This window comes from Protopterus annectens, chromosome 2.part1 (assembly GCF_019279795.1).
Source record: "Protopterus annectens isolate FY-2018-M chromosome 2.part1, PAN1.0, whole genome shotgun sequence".
Classification (NCBI taxonomy): Eukaryota; Metazoa; Chordata; order Ceratodontiformes; family Protopteridae; genus Protopterus; species Protopterus annectens.
This window is the reverse complement of record NC_056729.1, coordinates 955102078-955119844: the sequence shown is the minus strand read 5'-3', so window position 1 is coordinate 955119844 and position 17767 is coordinate 955102078. Positions and strand designations below refer to the sequence as shown.

The 17767-nt window shown below is 38.8% G+C and overlaps 1 protein-coding gene across 1 annotated transcript in view; it reads left to right on the top strand.

Annotated features, from left to right (window-relative positions):
- CC2D2A (coiled-coil and C2 domain containing 2A) overlaps nt 1-17767 on the top strand; it is a 3655067-nt gene that overhangs the window by 1650467 nt on the left and 1986833 nt on the right. Inside the window, exon 18 of the mRNA XM_044062582.1 lies at nt 10970-11111. Within this exon, the coding sequence (XP_043918517.1) occupies nt 10970-11111 (142 nt within the window). The remainder of the gene's footprint in view (nt 1-10969; nt 11112-17767) is intronic.

Here is a 17767-nt window from a genome sequence, read left to right as displayed (position 1 = left end):
TTATATATCACAGATCAGAGTTGTAGTCAGTGCCCCTCCTCTGATTAGCTCTGTGTTTTCTGTCAGCAGGAGATGGCTGCCAGGAACACAGGAAACTCAACAAACAAAACAGTCAGGCCTGGATAACAGCAGGCCACTATCCAGACTATGCTATCTGACTAGAACACAGAAACATCACATAAAATGCACAGAAAAGCACAGATAGAGCACTCACAAACAGAAAATACAACTCTCAGTATGACAGTATGAAAAAGCAGTTTACAGTTAATTCAGTTAAAATGCAATTACAGTAATGAAGCACTATCTAGCAATGCAAAATACAATGAAAACAGTACACAAATGCAGTGAAACAGTACAAAAAACTTTATAACAGTGCAAAATATAGTAGATTAGCTGTATAACACCATTATAAGTGTTAAGAAGTGCAATTCAATAATATAAATGTAAGAAATAACTTATTCTGCTCTTGGAGTCTTAGGGAATTTCTGCTTTGTCCCAGTGGTGAATCACCACTCCACAGCCTGGTAAATACAAGCACAGCCCCCTGCAGACACAGGGTTTAAATACCAGAAAAGATGGAAGAGTCTAGAAGCTTGAATTACTACCCAGTCCTGCTACCCCCTGCTCTTTCAATCAATCACTAGTGCTAGAGAAGATCAGGCAACCCTGTTACTCTCAATAACAGAGAAGACAAGACAAGTTGCTATCAGCCCAGGGTTGTCAGACATCCCTATTTGGGCGGGACTATCCTGAGATCAGCAGCCTGATCCCGAGTCCCGCTCTGCCGGTTTAAATCCCGGCCAGCCTCCGCTTTCTTTGTTTGTTTTTTTTTGATTGTCCCATATACCTGGCATATGGGCCAATCAAAAATTGCTAAACACGGAGCTTCTTGTGTTCCGCATTAAACACAAGAAGCTCCGTTTCGATTTTGATTGTCCCATATGCCGGTATACAGGCCAATCAAAAATCGCTAAACACGGAGCTACTTGTGTTGAATGCGGAACTGCAGTGCATTAAACACAAGAAGCTCCATGTTTAGTGCAGAGCTAGTGTTCTTTAATGTCGAACTGTGTTCCGCATTAAAGACCTTATTTTTTTTTGGGGGTCTTACCTTCTTTTTTTTTTGTCCCTACCTGGGGGGCTGGAAATCTGGCAACCCTGTATCAGCCGAAAATGGCTGCCAGAAACACAGGAAACTCAACAAACAAAACAGCCAGGCCTGGATAACAGCAGGCCTCTATCCAGACTATGCTGCCTGACTAGAACACAGAAACCTCACAATAAATGCACAGAAAAGCACAGATAGAGTACTCACAAAATGAAAATACAACTCTCAGTATGAAAAAGCAGTTTAAAGTTGCATAATTCAGTAAAAATGCAATTACAGTAATGAAACGCTATTTAGCAATGAAAAATACAGTAAAAACATTATAAAACAGTACAAAAATAACTTATTCTGCTCTTGGAGTCAGGGAATTTCTGCTTTGTCCTAGTGATGAATCACCACTCCACAGCCTGGCCAGTGAGTGTATTTGCAGGTTAAGGCTCCTAGCGTTAAGTAGCATGACCTTCAATTTGCTTTATTTATTTATTTACATTTGTTGACCGGAAGTGCCTGACTGAACATAAGTCCATTTTCAGCGGAGGCCCGGGGAGAAAAGCTCCACAGTTAAAAAATACAGACAGTAGTTACATTGGATTTACATAGCAATTAACAATTTGATCAACATAGCAATTAACAATTACAAACATAGTTACAGATGAAGAACATAGTACATCAGTAGACAACTAGAATCTTTATCATCTGCGAAGTACATAACAGACATTAACAATTGTTACAATAAGAAGTTCCTGCTATATAATAAGTAGTTAGGCTTATGAGCATCCGAGCTGGCTATAATCAAGGTAGTGGGTTGATGGGATATTAGAGGGGGAGTTGCAAGGGCATAGCCAGCATGTTTTTAGGTGCGCTTTTAGTAAAGTTTTGAAGTGGGTGCATGATGGTATGGAGGTAATTGACAGATCCTTTATGTTGGAAGATTAGTGTGTGGGACATTGCCTAAAAAGACACAATAGGGAGGCAAAAGCCTTGGCCAGAATCCTGAATCCCAGGGGTGACATTTTTAGGCCATCTCTGGCAAAGCATCGAGGCCTGTCAACCATGTCATCCCAGGCAGACAGATACTAGATCCTTGACTAGGCATGTAATAGTTTGCAGACTGATTGCATTGTATGAAGCTACGAAAAGCTAATATTTTGTCTAGTAGTTAGCACAGGGGATTAAAGCCCTGTTTTCTTAATGAGCTGCTTCCTGTGCCAAACGTACAGGGTATGTGACCTTTTTTTCAGACAAGAAACATCTTTATTGAATTATCACTTATGACATAGACAATCATAATTTTATATAAATAAAAGCAAACCATGTTGACTTATTTTCAGGTGCAAACATTATACATCACCAATAATCTTCTATACAGTAATTGTCAGTCAGACATCTTTGTGAATTGCTTAGCCAATCTCTCTTACCAGTCCTTTCTAATGTCCTGTGATTTATTCATATATGTGTCATGCAATATTTTGTATGCCTACTAGTTATCCCCTTTTTAGCAGCATACTAAAAACTCTACCAGTGCTGGCCTTTCACTTTGGATCCCTCTATTCCTTTCTTTTTGTCTATACTCTCATATCAATCCTTGATAGAAAAGACAATCTCTAGTCTGCAGTCCAAATGACTTCTCTGCCTCTTCCCATTATATTACCTTTCCCTCTCTAATTATTTGCTCCCAAAACCTTGATTCCTTTGCCAGTTTTTTTCCAGTAAATTCCAGCCCCCTCTTGCCTATTTTGCTATACCCCTAATTGTAGCCAACCCTATCAGAAGAATCTCCTTTCTCTATTCCCATGTTGGCTTACTTCTTACAATACTTTCTGCTACTTTATAAATATGAAATTCTGTATGATTATTGTTATTCTCATTATGGATCTACATCCTCAGTGCCAGTTTAGCCTTATTTCTTGAACTTCCCCCTGTTTCATCGTCATCCCTTTCCACTTGGAACTGTAGTTTTCTGCTTGTGGTATGTATAGGAGACTTAATTGTGTAGCTCTGAAATACCTCTTCAAATCTGGTAATCTCAATCCACCTTGTTTTGTTGGAAGATCAGTTTATCCCACTCAACTCTTGCCCTCTTCCCCCAGATTAAAATCCTTCAACTGTTTAATTGCTATCCAGAACTTCTCCTCTGGTTGACAAAAATATGCTTGACCACTTGTGTATAAAACTAAAGGGACTAAAAACATTTTCAGTGCTTCTGTCTTGCTATCCATATCATTTGTTTGTCTCTTCCCACATATCCTTAGCTGCCATAACAGAATCCTTTTTAACCCATACTCCTTAGTACATAATTTGATCATGTCTCCATAAGTATGGGTATTGTTGAACCAATTTGTGTGTGCATACATCGTTTACAGCTTTTGCCATTGTTTTATCTTCATTTAGTTGGTATCCTAAAAAGCCATGGAACTCTCAGAATGTTCCACAACACTGAGATGTCCTTTTTTTGGTTTTATCAGGTGCAAAATATCATCTACAAATAAAGCCAACTTTTCTTGATTACCATGCCAATTATATCCTTGAATTTCTGAGTCCCTTATTTTATTTGCCAGTGGTTCTAAATATAATGCAAATAACAAAGGGGAAAGAGGACACCCCTGCCTGGTTCATCTGGTCAAACAGAACTTAATAGGGAGGAACCTATCCACTTTAATTTTCCTATCCACTCCCTCATACATCCTCCTAATTATCTTTATTATTTTGTCAGGGAATGCAAATGCTTCCATTGCCCTTCTCATAAAATCCCAACATACTCTCTCAGGTACTTTATCTGCTTCAAGACCTGCCAACAGCATTCTGCTTCCCTCTGGATCAGCATTCTGCTTCCCTCTGGATCAGCAGTATTCTGTTATTATTGTCAAATGTTTGTCTTCCCGCCACAAAACTACAATGATCCATATCTATCAATTTTGGCACTCACCTTTGCCATTATTTTAGTGGTTATAGACATAAACACTTTATAATCAAGGTTTAGAATAAAAATGAACCTATATGAACATGGATCTGATGGGTCTTTACCATATTTAGGTATTACAGCCACTGCAGCTTTCTTCCAGGATGTCGGTGTTTCTCCTCAAATAATGTTAAACAAAACTATCCAGATCTTTTATCAGTTTCTTCCCTCCTAGCTTCCAGACGTTCACAAAAATACCATTTATTCCTAGGGATTTTTCTGTAAGTTATTCATTACCATTTTTCTCATTTCCTCCTATCCTATTAGTAATTGAGCCTCACCCTCATCTAATCTTGGCATGCTTAATTGTTCTATAAACATTTCCATTTTTTTCTGATTTTCACTCATCTCTGGTTTATACAGATTTTTATAAAATTTCCAAAATATTACTAATACTTCTATAGGATCTCTGCTTATTTTCCTTGTTATAGGCTCCCTAAGCTTGACAACAGCCCTTCCTGCTTTATGTTGCCTGAGCCATTGTGCTAAAAGCTTGTGTGTTCTGGAGTTATCAGAAAGCAGTTGCTAACAACAATCTTTCTAAAGTCATGGTTATAATCAAGGTAGTCCTTTATTTTTTCTTTAGCACCCGGAAGTTGTGCCTCCTCTTTTTCTGTGAGATTACCCAGTTCTGCAATTCTTTGACCTCTCATTCCCTCTAAATAGCTCTTATTTCTTAAGCATATCTCTTTCCATTATTTCTACCATATTTTTAACCCCCAGTTTCATTTTATCCCACTCCCTAGGTATATTTTCTGAAAAAATGTCTATTTTCCCTAATAACTTGTGAATATTTTCCACTACCCATTCATAAAATTCCTGTCTGTTTAACAGATAAATGTGAAGCTCCAGCATCTCATTTTTATTTCATTAGCCTGCATTTTTATTTTAATTATTATTGGCATGTGATTGAATTGCTTATTGGATGTGTATCAAAAACTTTCAGTTTAAATAAACGTTTCCATGATATATAATTTTTGTCTAGTCCAGTCCAATTTTTGTAACTTGGGAAATAAAATGTAAATTATCTTCAAGCTCTTACTACTGAAGTCACATCTTCTTCCATACAATATATTTTCATAACTTTCTTCAAAAGTCTACCTTCCTTTCCTATATTTTCACTTCTAGCCCCCCCCCCCCAGATACATCCACACTGTTGCAAATCAAATTCCAATTCCCACCTATAAGTGTAATATTCCCTGCTAAAAGCTGATTATTTCTCCCAGAATTTTCTTAAGCTCCATTGTAGCAGTTTTAGGTGGAATATAAGTACATGCCAGCATAATCCTCCTCCCTTGCCAGTAGCCCCTTAATACTACAAATGTTCCATTATTGTCTTTTTCTCTTCTATCACTGTTTGAGCTCCTTTTGCAATTAATATTCATACTACCCGTGCTGCGGTAGCGTTGTTGCCTCATAGCAAGACGTTATCCCGTTCGATTCTCAGCTAGAGCGTCTTCTTTGTGGAGGCATACGTGAATGGGGCGTGCCTTCGTTGAAGGTTGTGCGTCAGGGCTGGTAACCCAGTACGTAAAAATCCACTACCAATCATTAGCGGACCGGAGTTCCACTGTGGCGACCCCTAACCGGGAAAAGCCGAAAGACACAGACAGACTACCCCTTTCCTTTGTCCTAGATATTCTGCTGAATAATCATCCTGAAATCCTGTATCAAATTCACATACTTAGTTCATATGTGTCTCCTGTAGCATAGCTATTTGCAATCTGCATTTTTAATATAGTTCATTATACTTTCTTTTTTTGTATATACCTGTAAGATCATTCACAATAAAAGATGATATGGAAAATGTTGCCATTATGATAAGAAGTTAGTATTCCCACCTGTTATGTAGAACACCTTCTTTAAAAATGTCTAGTTTCAGCTTTTATGTTACATGCATTGACTAATTTTTGATAGGGTGATCTTTTATGCAGTTGTTTCTTGTCATACCCATTTCAACCTATGTCACGTGTTACAAAACTTTTTGTTAACCGTTGAAAAACAAAATGGAACATCCCATAATTATTAACTTAATACAAACACACAGAACTATGTACATCTTCAAATAATGAAGTTTAATCCTCCTAATAGGAACTGTTGTTCCAGATTGCCAGTTACATTCACAGACTTGAAATGACCTATAGTGAAGATGATCCATGTTAAGATGCATGGTACAGCCTGTGTTTCTACTTACACTAAGTGCTGCCTGTTTTTGTCTTATCATTATTTCTTTCCCAGATGCAGAAAACAATTTGAATGCTTTCAGAAGACATTATTTTTAGCCATTGAGATAAAAAAGTATTCTGTTTTATTGCCTTTGTCAGTTTGTCTCCTAGAAATATGAGAACCAGATGCCTTCAACTACAAGCTTTCATTTATTTTCCAAAGGAAAACTTCATTACATTCAGTGTTCTTTCATTTACTTGCTTCCACTTAAAGCTTGCTGTTAGATCAAGCCAAGGGCCTTAAACCAGTCATCCCCTATGCAAAAGTAAGAAAAAGCATATAAATGTTACTTATATAATGTTCTTTTGTCCAGGCTTTCTTCCCTTTTTACATTGCAGTGCCTACATTACTTAAAACCGTACAAGAGGAAAGGAAGAAAAAAGGGGCGCCTGTTTACTTTAGTATACCTGTTGCACACAAAAATAACTGAGAAACTATATTATGCAGCATGCAGTGTATGTCATATTTTATAAAAATATTGTTAAGAATAAAAATTGTTTTACTTAAAGTTACTTCTTTCTTTCCTCTTCATCTGTCCTTAATGTTCTTCCAAACATTAATGACGTGGTAGGGAATATGCTTTGGAGTCCCCTTCATGTTTAACAAAATCAAAAATGTCCAATATTTCCAGGTTTTCTTGTACCCCATATTTTTCAAATGTGATTAATGCCTTGTTAGCCCATATTTATTCATAATTTCCTAGTTGCTGGTTTTCTTATTGTTGATCTCCATCTCCAGTGGCTGGTTAATTTCCAGCATACACCTGGTTCTTCTAGTCATCAACTGTGCTTTTTTCTCTCTCTCAAGCATTTTCCTTTGGAACATTGGAAAAAGTTTCACTGACATAGTCTCTCTGTGAGCTTTATTATTAGAAGAATAAGAAGCAGAGTCCCCTTCTCATTGATAGCTCACATGTTGCTGAACAAACTTTTGTATTTCCTTCCTAGCATGTTCTGCATCAAAAAATAACTTTGACCCTCCAGGAAAATGTTATGAAGATAGCTGGATACAGCAGCTTGAATATAACACCTGCTTCTCAACATTCACTGATTGCTGGAATAAATTTACTCCTGTTCTGTCTGGTGTACAGTGAGCAATAATTTTCCTCACTCTACTATATCCAACTTTTAGTACTTTGTCCTTCTGTCACAGTTTTGCCAGAATCTCTTTCTGCTGGCAAGATTGCATCTTTACTACTAGAGGTCTTGGCTGCTTTCTCATGACCAGGTTTGGAGCAGACATGCATTGTGCCATTTCATTTAACAACTCCTGCTGAGGAATACAAGTCCATTTGCTTATTTTTTTTTTCATAAAATTAATACAGTCTATTCCTTCCAGTTTCTCTAGTACGGCAGAAAATCTCTAGTTTTTTCCTATGTGCTCTGTCATCTAATATTATCTTTTTTGAAACCTCTCTTTTTGGGCAGTCTCATACTCGGGATGGTCAGCCTTTTCTTCATTTCAGTATCTGATTTTTGCAGTTTTATGAGCTCATCTGAGCATGTTTAACAATTCTTCCATTTCCAGCCTTTTTTATTTGAGTTGATATGCTTCTTCAATGATTCTTTATTTGTATCAGTTCTGATCACATTTGACTTATTTTTCTTCTAGATTACTGGAAGTCATGTCTTGCATCAAAGCTGGAGCTTGAATGCTTTTTGCTGAACAGCTCCAGGATTCTTCCCAGCCAGTGTTTTCTTGACCCCTTTTGGGTGTCTTTTCTTTCAGGTTCTCTAAATGTTTTCTTTGCTGGCATCAAGACAGTGCACTAGTAGCTAGTAACATAAATTTACCTAAAAAGGCAAATTTATTATTTCTTTACTGAGTTTCTGTTGTCACACTGAGAGAGCTGAAATTAAGCTGTTATTCAGTGTGCAGCCATTTGGAAGTCCCCCTGCTGTTGGACTTTGAGCAAGTCACTTTACTAGACAGTGCTTTCGGGGAATTGGAAGTTTGGTTAGGTTCCTTAGCTTATTCAAGTCTATATTGCCTTTTTTCTATGCTTTCACTTCACACCCATTGTTACTTATGTAGTTCAGAACTTTTTTGGGTCTGGCTTCATTTACTAAGCGGTTTACCAGGTAATAATAATCAATATTAGAAAGTTCAAGGATTTATTAACAAAATTACACTAAGATTATTAGTATAGGATATATCAATCTAGAGAAATTAATCACTGTTCATCACATATTATTCATATTTACATATTTATGTTCATACTTTCATAACAGAGCCCTACATGGTATTGAAAGGTATAGTGTGATATGACATGGTGTGAGACAGAAGAATTCACATTATACCTGATATATTGCTAATTTGTTAGTAGTTATGAAAATAAACAATCTTTCCATGTGTACATAATATTAAAAAAATGTGATTTACAAACTGTTGCATGAAACCTTAAATTTTGTCGAAGAAAAAAACTATCTTTCAAATTTTCACTGTAAGTGGCACATGTGGAGAAATATTCAGTTATTTATTCTGCTAATGGTACAATTAAGCATATGTTTTCATATTTATGTACATATCTCAATAAACATGCACATCTATTGGAATTTCTTGTTATGTGCAAGCTTATGTCTGTTTAACAACAATATTCTAACAGCGTATGTCTAGGTTATACAGTTCCCAAGATATGATAAATTGTTAAAGTTTAGCAAAAATATAATTTTGTACTTGTATTCATTATAATCTATTATAGTATTTATGAAAAGACTATGAATGCACTATTGTCACTGCAAAGAATACTTCTTACTGATGACGTTGCAATTTGTACATTTTAATAGTTTTTACTGTTCATAAAATATTTATCTTTGTTTACATTGTGCTTTTTAAGTTTATTTTTCAGAAAATGTTCTGGAATGCAAGATGTTTGTAGACCACTAGAGTGTGACATTCTTCAGCACATATGTGTTAATGAGTTAATGGTCTCCTTGTCTGCATGCCTATGTAACTACTTTTGAACTTATGAGGGGCTAAAAGAGCAAACATTGTTTACAGTTCACTCTCTCGTCTTGGTATTATAGGTTGTTAACTGAATGACTCTCTCTTTTTTATCATGGAAAAACTTAGACTGGGTAAATAATGCCTGATTATTTGTTGTCTTAAAAACAGTTCGTAGTAGAACCCCGTATACACCTTTGTTTTCCTGGTTGTCCATTGTAGAAGCAAGCTTCTGTCTTCAGGGCAGTCAACAATGGACTACCTTCTGTACATGTCTGCTCCCCTGCACACACACACACATGCACAAAAATACCAAGTGTATATAAAGATGGTGTGGTAAACACCTTATAAGGGCAGAGATGGTACATCAGCCCACAGTGTTAGCAAACTTATTTACCTGTTTCTAATAGCTGGGACAATAAAGGAAGAAGGAATGGATGTTTCAGCAGTTGGTTTCATAGAAGTTCTGGCAAGACTAGGGAAAACATGCAGCGCATATGATCAGAGCAGATATAATTATGTGATTGTATTCCATCTTCATTCAGAAGAGCACTGAAAAACTGTTACCCACACACATAATCCTCTAGCCCAGTGACAGTCCCCTTTGCTTCTTAACTAAGCATACAAGAAACCCCCTTCAACTAATTTGAAGAAACAGGTGGTGGCCCTCTATTAGGAACAAGGCAGGCTGCTTGGGGAAGAAACAGTAGCAGTGAGGAAAAGATGTAGCAGGATATGAGCAGGTGAACCACATATTGACTATTTTTTAAGAGGGAAAAATGAGGCACATTTAAAACCTACTTATAGGAAGATGTGACAGTGGCTTCCATTTTTTCTTGATCACATATATAGACTTTACAATTAATTCTGTTGGATGTACTATTAACTGTGTTCTCCATCCTCTCATCATTTTGATCTTGCAGTTTGAGGGTTCTTAACAATGCTCTTTACTGGTCCATCTTATGAGTCAGAAAAAATACTTTCATGTTTAGATACTTGCTTTATCCTATATATGGCCTTGGTGGAGCTGAAGCTTTTTCAGGCAAGCATTAGGCTTAAGGCAGAGGTACAGTTTTAGACAGGACAGCATTCTTTACAGAATGTGCGTACACCTATGGGTAATTTAGAGGATCACACATTCACCTCTTGGCATATATGTGGGATATTAGAGAAAACCAGTGATTCCAACGAAACCCCGTATGGACTCGGGGAGAGCATGCATGCGTCACCCAGAAGGTACAGAAACCCGAGACCAAGCTGGAGAAATGCTGAGGTGACAGTGTTGACTGCAGCACTACTCTGTCACCCTAATCTGTGATATGTCCTGTTTTAATGGTGAATGTTGGCTCTGTTTTAACTTGTTTATGTAATGAGTTTTTATTGACTTAAAGGTCTTAAGATTTTTAATAAGAAAGGTTATTTCATCTGAAGTTGGATCTGTTGCAATGACAGCCTTTCTTAAAAGATTTATTTTTAGTCTTATGTGCTTTGAGTTCAAACGCCTTATGATGATATAGTGATAACCATCACAAGTTCAGTAAATATGGGAACTACATGCATTCCATTTATGTTGTTAGATGAGTCATGTTTATGTCATAGTACAGAGCAGGAATACATGGAAAATTGCTCTGTTTTCCTTTTGATAAATGGAAAATTCACAATGAATTGAAATATTGTGATGATATTGTGCATGATGTTAACTCTAAGTTTGATGCACTTTTTTTCTTTTGCAGATGTGCCATTTTCATTTGAAGCTGATGGCAGCAACCAGTTAATTCTATTAACTTCTGCCAAGCTTTCCTATTCAGTTTCATGGGGTATTGGAAAAAATGGAGTACCTCTTGTACCTTCAGGACCTCATCCAGGCACCCAGAGGTAATCTTGGATTTTGACTTTGATGACGATATTTCAAAGAAAATGCAACTGTATTAATTTAATCTATAAATGTGCTTAGAATACATTTCAGCTGAAGCCAATCTGTAGCACACTATATAGCAGATATGAATCTGTGACTTATTGTTTTAAGATCTATGGTTTATCTAATCAAAGGTAATCACTTCCAATATGGATGTTACTTTTCCGTAGACATTGAGGAAATAAAACATAAAAGAGTGCTTCTACGCCATGTGAAACATTGTATTTCTTTAGTGATTAATAGACCAGGTTATATAATGAAGTTCTGTCTTTGCAGATAGCATTATCTCTACTTCTACTCCCAAGCAACTGTTATTGTCCCTTAACAAAATATACCATTACAGAACAGTGCTGAGTAAGTTTTGTATGAATGTATGTATACACAATCGCATGTATAGTGAACCTCTGAAGTTAACTTGCCTTTGCAAATATTACTTGTATGTTGTATGTAGGTATGTGTACACAATTGCATGTATTTTGAATCTCTGAAGTTAACTTGGCTGTAGAATGTATTTTAATTGTCCAAGATTCTTACATGTACTTAGAACTTTTCTCCCCAGGCCTCTACTGAAAATGAGCTCTTACTGGACTATTCCAGTAATCAAATGCCAGTAAATAAATAAATAGCTTTCTAGTGGAATCTGTAAAGAGCATGTTGCTCACCTGCACTTCTACCTATTTACAGTGTACTGATCTAAAGGATCCTGACCTTGATATGCATTTTTCCAGTGTTTTTTTTTTCAGGAATAACATTTGAATTTCCATCCTTTAGAAATCCCCTGTGTGAAGGTGACACAAGAGCGATGCTTGCATTTGTAGTGCCATTTGGTAAATGTAGTTCTTGCAACTTCAAAGTGATTAACTGCTTGACTGACTTCTCCAGTGACAAGTAATTTGTTGGCCATGTAAGCCTACATTTTGGTCAGTGACTATTGTAAGATTTGTTTTATACTCGTACCATAAGGAAAATAACTGGATATGTTGCTTTATATGAGCTGTGTGTTGCATAATGATGTTCCCAAACCCCCCAAAAGTTGACATTTTTATTTATAACTTCATAAGCTTATGAAGCTTGCAGTGTAGAGGCTTTTGAGAAAACTGCCCAATGTAATCACTTGTTATAATTTTCATATACCTAGGGAGGAACACTGCAAGGAAGAATGTGAAATTTCTGTCTTGCGTCTGGAGCATTTCTCTCTGAGCCTGTGCTGAAAATTGGCTTTGTTCCAAGTCGGACTTTCCCGGTTAACAAATGTTAAATAAATAAAATTATTTAATCCTTTAACTATCAGGGACAGAGGGAACAAGCTAATATGCCATGACTTACAAGGAAGCTGTTCATTCATCCTTGAAGAGGCCTTTGCCTCATGCTGTCTCTCTTTGTCAGTCCCACTGAACCCTATGACTGAGTCCAAATCTCACAACTTCTCAAAACAGAGAAAAGGACATGGAGTATAGTACCAATACAGAGAAAAAAAGCAAGAAAAGAGGTGCCCAGTAGAGCAAGGTGGTTTAGGATTACCTGATGTGAAAGGATATTTTAGAGCTACATAGTTAAGTCTCATATATATAACACAAGCAGAAATCTGTAATTCAAAGTAGAAAGTGATGATGATGATGAAGCAGGGGTTAAATTCAAACAGTAAGGAGAGAATGGGATTTTGGATGCAGATTCTTAAGGAGAATAACAACAGCCTTACAAAATATTCTATTTATAAAAGTAGCAGAAAGTATTCTAAGAACTAAGCCAACACGAGAATGGAGTAAGGAGATTTTGTCAATAGGGATGACTGCAGTTGGGGGTACTGAGAATAGCCGAGGGTAGTGGAATTTACTAGAGAAAACTGGAAAAGAAACCAAGGTATTGGGAGCAAATAACCGGAGAGGAAAAGGTAATAAAATTGGAAGAAACCAACAAGACATTTGGGCTGTAGGCTGTAGACTGCCTTCTCAATCAAGGATTAATAACAGAGTACAAGCAGAGAAAAGGATATGGGAATCCTAAGTAAAAGACCTGCTCTGGTAGAGTTTTTAGTTGAATATAGTGCAGCGGTAGTGTTGTCGCCTCACATCAAGAGGTTCTCCCGTTCGATTCTCGGCTGGAGCGTCTTCTGTGTGGAGTTTGCATGTCCTCCCCGCGGTTGAGTGGCGTTCGAAAGACATGCATGAATGGACATACCTTTGTTGAAGGTTGGGCTGGCACCTTGGCACCATAAAAATTGACTGCCAGTCATTAGCGGACCAGAGTTCTGCTGTGGTGACCCCTAACCGGGAAAAGCCAGAAGAAGAAGAAGATGATAGAACAGAAGCTGGTATTAAAAAATAGATAATTAGTAGGACATATGCAATTTTGCTTGATAACTATAGGAACCAATCAAAGGAGGTTAGAAAATATTGTGAAGAGAGTTTGGATAAGCATTTCACGAGGAAACATTGGGGGACTTAGGCATAGCTCCCAAATATGCAAGGAAGTCTAGAAGATTTTTGATTTTTCCTTGGAAATGTTGGAAGGAAGCCTTCTAGCTTATCAGTGAGAGTGGTAAGCACTAAGTAGCATATCTACCACAAGAGGAGTGGTTTCTGGCCCAGAAATTGTAGTTTATTGACTGTTTGGGCAGGTTTTCCATCTCTCTCATCTTTCTGGTTGAAAAGCCCGCATTTGCGCTCGTTTCCCACCTTTCCTGTAACTAGTCTAGTCCAGATACAGACTTGCTGTATCCAAGACTGTTTGTAAGCTCCTGAGTGGTGCCAAAGTCTGCTCTTCAATTTGTCCCTTAGATCTACTAGTTCTCTCCTCTCCTGCACTTATACTAGCTTATTAGTCTAGCACTTTTCCAGACTTCTTGTAGCAATTATTGTAGCACACAAAAGTGCTACCAGCACTAAACGTTCTACAAGGAAACAGATCCAGTACTTATTATCAATGTCCCCCTCCCCCCCAGGCATGTGTAAAGGTCAGTTCCCTGTGCTTTCTCCTATTAACCTGGTGAACTTGGGCATCCTGAGGCAATGTAGCAACTGCCTCGTGTACACCAACAACCCTCTCCTCTTACCTCCCAACAGTCAGCCTTGCGAGAGATGCACTTGTATATCCAAATTGGAAGCCACATACTCTACAGCCAAGACCGGAATAGCTGGTCAAGAGAAGAAGGTCAACACTTGCACCACACCACATGGAACACATAGCCCTCCAGAACACACACCAGCACTGCCTTCACATAAAAACACAAACCACACACCCACATTCGTGGAAGCTCTAAATAAAAATCTACCTAAGCAGCAGAGACCGCCAAGGCAGAAACTCACTCGACCACCACAACACAACGGGTCTAGGACTATTCACTGAAAGCACATTTCACTGAAACATATTTGACTGTGCACAATTCACTGAAAACACAATTCACTGAAAGTTATATATGGCCTTTTCCCCACTGTAGTGCGACCCTGGAGTTAGTATATATAGTAAGGGGGTGTGTGGAGGGCAGCCCCCCACCTATTTTAAATATTTTGAACTATATATATGGATACTTGCAATTCCAGCAAATTACTCTTTTCTGAACATAATATATATCCAAACTATGTGGGGGGTGGTGCCCTCCCCGCCTTACTATATATACTAACTCCAGGGTCACACTACAGTGGGGAAAAGGCCATATATAATTTTCAGTGAAATGTGTTTTAGTGAATTGTATTTTCAGTGACTTGAGCTTTCAGTGATTTCTGCACCGTCATTTGACTTTCAGTGAAATGTGCTTTCAGTGAATAGTCCTAGACCCAACACAACACTAATCACAAGACACATAACTCTCCTAAACAGTGTGCCACTAAACCAAAGCCCTTAAGGCAAAACAGCATGCCCAATACACTAGTCATAGGTGACTTGATAGTGAGGCATGCTGATGTCCCACTCACTAGGTTGAATAAGGAGAAAGTAACAGTCCGCTGTCTGTCAGGTGCCAGGATGCATCACATAACGCACGCACTCAGGTCCCTCAACAACAGGTACAAATATAACTCTGTCATTGTACATGTGGGTGTGAATGATCTGAGAAGTACCTCCCTGGACTACATGAAAAGATACATGGAGGAGCTCTCGGATTGTGTATCCCAGGTGGGTATGACCCTATCCCTGAGCAGCATCCCACCATCTCCCAGAATGATACCACAGTACAAGCAGAAAATTATTGATTTCTACAATTGGCTAAGTTTCTGGTGTCATTTTAAGGGGATCCAGTATCTGTCTGCCTGAGATGACATGATTGACAGATGTCGATGCTTTGTTAGAGATGGCCTGCACCTGTCACCCCTGGGCTTCCAGATACTTGCCAAGGCTCTTGCCACCCCATTAGTGCCTTTTTTAGGCATTGTTCCAAAGACCAAATTACCACCATAACAGCTGCAAACAAATGCAATCTGAGGGTCATGCTGCTCAATGCTAGAAGTCTAAATCTCAAAATGCATTAGCTCGAAGCACTTCTTAAAATGGAGAACATCGACATTTGTGCTGTAACAGAGACCTGGTTCAAGGCAACAGGAAAGCACCCCTGCACTACCAGGCTATAACTCATTCCACACCTTTTTGCCCAAGAACTTGGACTGAAGCCCCAAAGGCAGTGGTGTGTCCATATTCATAAAGGATGCACACACCTCCAGACTGGTAGCCCATCATAATGCATCAGAGATAGTTCAGGTGCAGCTAACATTGGGTAAGACAGCGATTCAGGTCGTAGCCTGCTATAGGTCCCCAACCATGTCCCAAGACTCACATTCCACATTCCTAAGCACCCTGGAGAATATTAGGGTCCAACCTAATACTCTCTTACTAGGCGACTTCAACTACCCCTCCATTAACTGGGAAAACTACTCGTGTACCAATAGACTTGCCCAATGTTTCCTGGAGTTCATTAATTCCAGTGCACTGGACCAGCTCGTTCATACCCCCACTAGAGGTAGCAGCATACTTAACCTGGTCATTCCTAACATGGGTGACCGTTGCTTTACACCAATAGTTAGCTCCTCCCTGGTTAGATCCGACCAATACCTAATCACCTTGGAAGTCCACATCCCTCCCACCCCCCGCAATGGTAACCACCATGAAAAACTTCTCCAAAGCTAACTTTGGGCTTCTAAATACAGAGGTGGCTAACTTCGTGGCACCCATGCAAATGGAGAATAGTTGTATGACTGCCGAATCATATACCAATGCACTGTACGAACACGTAAACAAATGCATGGATCTCGCCATACCCAATAGAGCCAAGACGCTGTCCTCCAAAAAAGGAAACCAATCTGGTGGTCCCCTGCCATAAACAAACTCTACAACATAAGGAGGAAACTGATGCAGAATAACATGAAGTCCCAAGACTGGAAAAACTCCCTTATCAGCCTCAACAAAAAGTTGAGATCCCTCATCAAATCCTCTAAAGCTAGCTATGAAAACAGAATTGCAGCAGATAGTAAAGACAACCACAAGGCCTTCTAGAGTTATGTAAAGAATCTCCACGGCAATACCCAGATTTGCTCTGAGCTACTGCACAATGGTACCTCCTATACCGAGCCAACAGATATTGTCAATATACTGGCCAACAGATTCAGTGCCAACTTTACCCCCCCAAAGGACCTATCACAATACCATTAGATTGCCAGGCACCCAGTATTACTGCTGCACAGGTTAAAACAGCACTGTCCAAGGCCAAGAATACAGCTTCTATGGGACCTGACAATATCTCTGGCTGTATTCTACATGAACTACAGAGTGACCTGACACCTCACCTGTGTGTCTTGGTCAGTCACAGCCTCACCTCAGGCTTTGTCCCTGCTGAGTGGTGCACTGCTACAGTCATCCCTCTCCACAAAGGAGGAGCCACTGCAGACCCTGGGAACTATTGCCGCATTAGCCCTGATGAGCCTGATATGCAAAACTATGGAATGCATTATCATGGACCTAATAAACAAGGATATAGGGAATCTCCAAACTCTGGATCCCACACAGTTTGGTTTTGTGAAGGGTAAATCATGCCTGCTCAACTTAGTCGACTTCTTTGAGTCAGTCACCAGAGTTGTGGATGAAGGCAAGGTGGTTCATACAGCCTACCTTGATCTGGTCAAGGCCTTTGATAACATTTCCCACTCAGGAATCATAGAAGAACTCACTAAGCTAGGCATCAACCCCTATATCACTGGGTGAGTTGCAAACTGACTCGCAGATAGAACCCAAAGTGTGAAGGTAGCTGACTCCAAGTCAGACTGCCAAGTAGTCATGAGTGGAGTCCCGCAAGGTTCAGTCCTGGGTCCTCTCCTGTTTGGTATCTACTTCTCTGAAGTCCAGGCCAACATGAAGGGACTCTGGCTGACAAAGTTTGCAGATGGTTGCAAGTTGGGCACTATTATTAACTCCCCAAGTGATGTTGACATCCTACAGAATGGCCTCATTGAGACTAACGACTGGTGTCAGAACATGGCCTTAAGCTCAATGCCAAAAACTGTGTCGTCATCCCTTTTAGGAAAAACTCAGTTCCCATGAATTACCACATTGATGGTAGTTCAATGAACATAGAAGGCGTTATAAGAGATCTGGGAACACAGATTGACAGCAACCTCTCTTTTGATCACCACAT